This window comes from Octopus bimaculoides, chromosome 8, assembly GCF_001194135.2.
Source record: "Octopus bimaculoides isolate UCB-OBI-ISO-001 chromosome 8, ASM119413v2, whole genome shotgun sequence".
Classification (NCBI taxonomy): Eukaryota; Metazoa; Mollusca; class Cephalopoda; order Octopoda; family Octopodidae; genus Octopus; species Octopus bimaculoides.
This window is the reverse complement of record NC_068988.1, coordinates 84031721-84039969: the sequence shown is the minus strand read 5'-3', so window position 1 is coordinate 84039969 and position 8249 is coordinate 84031721. Positions and strand designations below refer to the sequence as shown.

Sequence of the window (8249 nt, the reverse complement as noted above, 5' to 3'; positions counted from 1 at the left end):
ATATATATATATATATATATATATATATATATATATACACACACACACACAACAAAAAGATCTAGGCGTATTTTATAAACATGCCTGTTCAAGTATCATAAAAGTATGAAACTATTAGTAGCTCTTTTGGTTGTGTATTTAAATCAATATTTATCTTTCAATGGATGGAGTACTTCTTTTGTTGATTCTAATTCTATTCGATCTGTAAACTATATGTATGCGCGTGTGTCCGCCGCTTTGCAACCGGTGTTGGTGCGTTTACGTCTCCGCGACGTAGCGGCTTGGCCAAAGAAACCGATAGAATAAGTACCAGCTTAGAAAAAGGATTGGAGGGTCGATTCTTTCGACTGAAAATTCAAAGTGATGCCCCAGCATGGCCGCAGTCTAATAACTGAAACAAGTAAAATATAAAACATGCATATTGACGTAATGACTCTCCCTAGACGCAAAACACACACACACACACACATACTTACATACATGCATGGATGCATATATGTAAGTAGCAGTGTGCTGTTTGTCCTCTGTAGTAACTTTGACAGTTCACACGTCTACTGTGTTTTCTATCAACCGGCGTCTGTTGACTTTAACGTCTGTTTTTATTTGTAATGTTACATCAAGTGTGTGTGTGTGTGTGTATGGGGAGGTGAGTCATATAGACACAAAAGCACGCATATACATACATACACACACACACGCAAACACATGAGCACGCACAGGGAGACAGATTTTGTATCTTTAATGAGCATGCTGTCTTTCAATCCCCCCCTCTCTCTCTCTCTCTCTCTCTCTCTCTCTCTTCCCTTTCATACATACATGCATATAAATATGTATGTATGCGCATACCTATGTTCAACGATAATCTACGTATGCGGTTAGTCATACGCACACATATACATACATTCGTACACGCAATCACATATACATACATGCACATACACATTTATATGTATATATATATATTTGTATGTGAGTGTACGTATGTGTGTGTGTGTGTGTGTGTGTGTGTGTGTATACGTACAACTATATATTGATACATCCAGATATCCACGCACGCACGCACAAACACACACATACACAATAGATTTCCATCCACAAATACATATATACACATAGACATGCATACTCACGCTCAGCGTCTACACACTGTCCAGTATTAAACAGCTATGTTGTAGAGAAGAACTAGTCAGCTTGATGTCGAGGTAAATATATAACACACTTATACATTATATACGTTTTGTTAGTTTTGTGTAACACTGTATTTCTTTCCTTCAACCTGTGTGTGTGTGTATTATATTTGTTTTTCTCTCTCTCTCTCTGTATCCCTTTATGTATCTCTCTCTCTCTCTTTCTCTGTATCCCTTTATGTATCTCTCTCTCTCTCTCTCTCTGTATCCCTTTATGTTTCTCTCTCTCTCTCTCTCTCTCATATCTATCTCGATTTCTGTCTCTACCTCCGTGTATCTTTTTTTGTCTTCTCTACCCATCAGTTTCTCCCTCTCACTTCAAGTCTCTCCTTCAATCAAGATTTTTGCTAAATTCACTCAAAACGTTCATTGCTCTATTTCGTTTGGTTTTATCCCATCTTGTTTCATTGGTTACATAAGAGTTTACCCGTCATACTTACACTATCATCTTTATACCATCTTCCGAGTATAAAACTAGTGCTCATATATTTCGATATCACAAACAAACATTTCTGAAGAGAAAGTAAACTTGGACGTGTGTACAAAACACACTAAAACCCAGTCTTCAGTACGGCTTCTACTGCTGATAATGATGATGATAATCCTTTCTACTATAGGCACAAGGCCTGAAATTTTTGGGTGGGGACTAGTCGCTTACATTAACTCCAGTGTTTCACTGGTACTTTAATTTATCGAAAGGATGAAAGGCAAGGTCGACCTCAGCGGAATTTGAACTCTGATTTCTAATTTTTAGAGTTATACCCTAAATTTGGCAAGAAGAATATAATCTACCTGACTCCAGTATCTGATTTGTACAGTTTTTTTTTATTATTCAAAGTTGACTTTCGTAGGATTCGAACTCAGTATGTTGAATACACCTTCACATATAATGCCTCCAAACGTCAGTTCCTACCCTACATACACCTTACCAGGTTACTGGATCACTCTCTCTAACCATCAGCTACAATCATGGGATAGCTTCTTTCTCAGTCCCCACCCACTGGCTTCATCTTCTTTCTCTAACCGTTTTACTGCTGAAATCAGATATCTCTTCTCAAAATTTCATTACCCTTAATTACTGAAAGTAGTTTTATGTACTAAACTGTCACTTGTTGAGAGAATGTCATGTTTGGAACTATTTTTTTGTCAAGTTTATTTAGGCAATGTGACCTGCAGAAAATACCAATTCTGTTTTTTAGTAGATACTTAACATTATTACTGGAATAAACATGAAACTTGATTTTGCAGTTAAAGGGTTGTGTTTTCCAGTTGTTACCAAGTGCAGTGGTCCCCAAGTTGACAAATAATAACCCCACCCCACTAAAATATATGGGGATAGATTCCATTTTGCTTCTTTTTGTTAATGAGAAAACAAAATGGAATTTGCATCCATATAATTCTTCCTTGCTGTCATATTGGACAAGTTTTAAAAGTTTAAATCTAGATTTTTATCAGACATGACAATTTGCCTGTCTCTTTAATCATCACAGGATCACCCAACGCCACTGTGAAAAAGCCCAATAAGGCTTTGTCCTCTCGTATAACATCCAAACTAAATACTTCAAATAAAAACAGCAATAATAATAATTCTTTCTCTTATAGGGAGAAGACCTGAAATGGGGTGGGAGCCAGTCAATTGCATCTATCCCAGTACTCGACTGCTATTGGTTTATCAACCCTAAAAGGATGCAAAGCAAAATCGACCTTGGTGGAATTTGAACTCAGAATGTAAAGGTAAACCAAGTGCCTCTAAGCAATTTGCTCAGCGTGCTAACAGTTCTGCCAGCTCACCACCTTAATAACATCAACAACAATAATAATCATAATCCTTTCTACCAAAGGCACAAGGCATGACATTTGTGGTACTACTAAAGCAGCGCGGACCCGAACGCGCAGTCGCACGTCCGCGCTAGCTAGTTGTGAGTGATCGATCCTAACCCTAACCCTAAACACGTATTCATTTGCACATGCGGGTTAGGGTTAGGGATAGGGTTAGGGTTAGGGTTAGGGATAGGGTTAGGGTTAGGGTTAGGGTTAGGGATAGGGTTAGGGTTAGGATCGACCACTCAAGACTAGCTAGCGCGGACGCGCGACTGCGCGTTCGGGTCCGCGCTGCTTTAGTAGTACCGACATTTGTGGGGAATGGCTAGTTGATTATATCATAACTGGTACTTATTTCATCAACGTCGGTGGCATTTAAACTCAGAGCGTACAGACAAACGAAATGCCACTAAGCATTTTACCCAGCACAGTAATCATTCTGCCAACTCACCACCCTGACAATAATAATCCTTTCTATTATAGGCACAAGGCCTGAAATTTTGGCAGGAGGGGGTAGTTGATCACATCGACATCTACTCTGAAAGGACGAAAGGCAAAGTCAACCTTGGCCAAATTTGAACTCAGTCTGTAGCAAATACCGCTAAACACTTCGCTCAGCGTGGTAACGATTCTGCCAGTTCACTGTCCTAATAATAATAATAATAATAATAATCCTTTCTTCTATAGGCACAAGGCCTGGATTTTGTGGGGAGGGGGACAGTCGATCACATTGACTCCAGTACTCAACTGGTACTTAATTTATTGACCCCCCCGAAAGGATGAAAGGCAAAGTCAACCCCGGTGTAATTTGAACTCCGTGCGTAAAATAGACAAAATGCCGCCAAACATTTTGCCTACCCCGGTAACGATTCTGCCAACTCGCCGCCTTTAATAATCCTTTTTACTAAAGGTACAAGGCCTGGAATTTGGGGGGAGGAGATTAGTCAATTACATCGACCCTAGTGTTTTACTGGTACTTAATTTATCAACTCCGAAAATTTGAACTCAGAATGTAGCAACGGACGAAATACTACTGAACATTTCACTTGGCGTTGTAACGATTCTGCCAGCTCACTGACCTAATAAAAATTATAATAATAATAATAATAATAATAAATACCCTGATTCAGCACCAGGCACTAGCTCCCATTGCTTCTGATCTTAACTGATTGGGAGTATTATTATGTACATTGTTTTGTCTTGGTATAAAATATGGGCTAAAGCAAATATTCTGCTCAGTACCACAGATTTGCTTCTGAGTTGCTTGACCTTAACCAGCTGAGCATGTCCCTTGGGGGCTGACGATATGTGCATCTATGATCACAAGCAGAAGTGGTGGGAGAGCATCATAGCCATGTGTTGAAAGGAATTCTTTGGGGTTTGAATAATTCACCTCTGGAAACATTGGTGTTTCGTTCAACACCCTTAAACAACCCTTATTCAGGGACCTTTTCAGTGGGATGGGCTACTTGGTCTGAAGAAAATTCTAACTGGGCCCCACGTGCAAGGTCATGTGCTTGATATGAGATCCCCATGTCACACACATATGGTTGTGATACATGTGCCTGGTGTACCCTTATCACATGAGTAGTCCTGATGGGTATACTGGGCTTTGTATATTTGTACCCCAGTGCCACTTTGATGGCATGCACTGCTCTCTCACTCGATAATAATAATAATTCTTTCTAGTTCTGATGCAAGCCAGCAGTTTTGAGGGGAGGGTGAAGTCGGTTACATCAACTCCAGTACTCAACTTGTACTTGTCTTATTGACCTTGAAAGAATGAGAAACAAAGTTAACTTTGGCAGAATTTGAAATCAGAATATAAAAAAGCAGAAGAAATGCTGCTATAAGCATTTTTGTCTGACACACTAACATTTCTACCAGTTCAGTGACTTCATAATAATAATAATGATTTCTGATTTAAGCATGAGGCCAGTAGTTTTTAGAGAAGGGAGTTAATTAATGTCATCTATCCCAGTACCTGACAGGTATGGTATTTTACTGACCCTGAAAGATTCAATTTTGCCTGGGACTCATAACTTGGCAAGCACTAGTTGGTGCCTTTTTAATTAAAAGAAGAGTCCATTGTGCATGTGTGTGTGTGTGTGCATGCGTGTGCACATGTGTACGTGCATACATGTGTGTGTGTGTGTGTGTGTATTAATAACAATTGCTTTTCTGTCAAGTTATACAAAAGACCAATTTAACAGTAAACTGAAGGATTACTCAGTACTTTTTAGTAGAGTACATATTTATTAAACTTTTACTAGGAAAAGGTTGAGACTTCAAATTTTCAGCTTGTTTGCTTTTGTGTGTGTGTGTGTGTGTGTGTGTGTGTGTGTGCGTGTGTGTGTGTGTGTGTGTGTGTGTTCATGTTACCTTGTTTTGAGATTGTGTGCTAATTGTAAACAAGCACCACTGTCATACAAGTGATGTTCATTTGTGATCTTCTATGAAAACATGTACTGCCATTGTTTATGTTCAAAAGGCTTGAAAAATATTACCTTAACTTGGAAATAAATGCCTGTTGGCAACGTCTATAGAAACTCTGCTGCAACAGATTTCATCTGAACCAAACAAATTTGGAAAAGCAGATACTATGATGACAATGTTAAGAATGACATTTAACATTCAGTTTTTAAATTCACATTAGTGTGGAGGTGTTTTGTTAGGGTAGTTGTTGTTGTTTAGTCTCAAATCCAGCTGGACTATGATCAAAAGTGCTCCAACTAGGACCATCCTGTCTTATTTTTCAAACACAGTATGACTACTTTATCTAGTGTGTCTTTCATTTTTGAAGTTAGTAAGATATGATTTGAGGGAAATTTTGGTTGTTTCTGGCAGGTTAATCAAACACATAGAAGCACTATTGTTGATGTTATTGGGCAGTTGTATTTACAGCTGGCTGATGGACCTTTCTATTACTAACCATTCAGCTGTGAAGTAGGTGTGGAACCCAGATCAAGCAGAGTTAAGAGCTATACCTAGCACCTTGCTTAGCCACTTTTTTCAGGGCTGTGTGGTAAGTCGCTTGCTTACCAACCACATGGTTCCGGGTTCAGACCCACTGCGTGGCACCTTGGGCAAGTGTCTTCTACTATAACCTCGGGCCGACCAAAGCCTTGTGAGTAGATTTGGTAGACGGAAACTGAAAGAAGCCCGTCGTATATATGTATATGTATATATATGTATGTGTGTTTGTGTGTCTGTGTTTGTCTCCCCAACATCGCTTGACAACCGATGCTGGTGTGTTTACGTCCCCGTAACCTAGCGATTCAGCTGAAGAGACCGATAGAATAAGTACTAGGCTTACAAAGAATAAGTCCTGGGGTCGATTAGCTTGACTAAAAGGTGGTGCTCCAGCATGGCCACAGTCAAATGACTGAAACAAGTAAAAGAGTAAAAAAAAGAGAGCTGTAGATTTCTGCAGCATTACATATCTAGTGGTACTTTGGTCAGTTAAAATGAAATAGAGTTAGTTTCATGGCTGGAACATTAGTGTAATAGACTTGATGCATTATAGCCTTTAATTTTTGTACGGCTAGCTGCCTGAGTTAAAAGATTACAATACAGTGATTGTGGTAAGATTTGAGTGTGAATATTTACAACTACTAATTAAAATTATGCTTATTGTTGTTTGTTCAAAATTGATATATGTTTATCAATACATTAAATATATTCACTGACTTTCTGTGCTTTTTGTTTATTTTACTAGGAAATACTTCAGCTGAAGAAATGGTACAACTAATGAAGCCAACTGTTTCAAAAGAACATGTTCCCCTCCTCTTTCACGAACCACATGTTTTGTCTGGTTTCCGACACATCCACCAACCATGGACCTACTACTTTCTCAGCTTATTTCAAATACATAACGAATGTCTCAACTCATGGACTCATCTCATCGCAATGCTCCTTGTCATCAAGAAAATGATGACATTCTCCAAGGAATTCAGCCTAATCACTGACCCTTACATGTGGCCTTTGACCTCAGGTATTCTAAGTATTGTCATTTTATATCTCTGCAGCAGCTTGGCTCATTGCCTGCAATCACGTTCTGAACTTGCCCATTACACATGTTTCATGTTTGATTATGCTGGAATTGGTCTCTATGGAATTGGCAGTATTATTCTTCATTACAACTACTGCATGCTTCCGTCTTTTGACATCGGAATTTTGCAGAGCTGGATCATTCCTGTTGGAGTGTTGCTTGGTGTAGGCGTGTGTCTCTGTTGCAGTATTTCAAAAGTGCGGTACAAACGACCTTACCCATTTATTCGAAAGGTCTGGCAACTGGGTTCTGTTGGCGGAATCTATGCATTGCTTATTTTACCAATCGCACATCGTGTTTTATTAATGATTTTGACATCGGAGTGGGACAAAGGCCTCCCACATCACATAGAACAAATGATCTGGTTTATAATGGCTGGGTTCTTCTTTGGTTCAGACATTCCACAACGTTTCTTCCCTGGAAAATTCGACTTTTTGGGACACAGTCACCAGTTGTTTCATATTTGTATCATGATGGTCTCATGGAAGCAGCTGGATGGTATTTATGAAGATATAGTAGCATGGAAGACATTATTGTATGAGAAAGACCCTCCAACATTTTCTAGCACATTTGGGGCGATATTTTTGACAATCTTTATAAATTTAATTGTTGTTGTTATATTCACGGAAAGCGCAAAACAATTCATTGATCAAGGGAAACCCCGTGAGATAAAAATAGACCTTATCTCGGTGAAGAAAAGAAAATAACTTGTAGAAATTTTTCCAAATATTTAAAATAAATGTATGCAGATGTGATAAGAGGAAGAAAAAAAGTAGAACATCTTTGTATATTGTCATGCACACACACACACACACACACACACACACACATAAAATACTGTATTGGCTAAAAATCTTAGGTTATATTTTGTAGTACAGTATAGTGTTGCAAAGGAAAAAAACCCACTGTTAACACACCAATAACATATATATGTGTGTGTGTGGGTGTCTATATGTGTGCATATGGAAGTAATGTATAGTATGTTTACAAATCAATGTGCTTAATTTCATTATGAAAATATAGAATCTGTAGATAATGATAGGAGCCTTGGCAGCTGGAAGTAAGGGTCAAACCAATTAGTTTATCCACAGAATCAGTTTTTCACACTGAGTCTAAATCTCTGTTTATTAAACATATTATACATGACTTCTGTATTCATATTTACAACTATATATATATATATATACATA

General features: G+C 38.4%; 1 protein-coding gene across 4 annotated transcripts in view; it reads left to right on the top strand.

The window, feature by feature from the left end:
- LOC106872400 (membrane progestin receptor beta) overlaps positions 1–7837 on the top strand; it is a 70541-nt gene extending 62704 nt beyond the window's left edge. The window contains exons 1-3 of one of the 4 annotated variants that reach the window (XM_014919390.2): positions 1041–1202; positions 2790–2921; positions 6727–7837. In XM_014919390.2, the coding sequence (XP_014774876.1) occupies positions 6747–7766 (1020 nt within the window). In that variant the 5' untranslated portion in view covers positions 1041–1202; positions 2790–2921; positions 6727–6746 and the 3' untranslated portion in view covers positions 7767–7837. Of the gene's footprint in view, positions 1–1040; positions 1203–2789; positions 2922–6726 lie in introns of those variants that run through there. The other 3 variants (XM_014919391.2, XM_014919389.2, XM_052970229.1) reach the window with 3 other exon arrangements.
- The last annotated feature ends 412 nt before the right edge of the window (positions 7838–8249 follow it).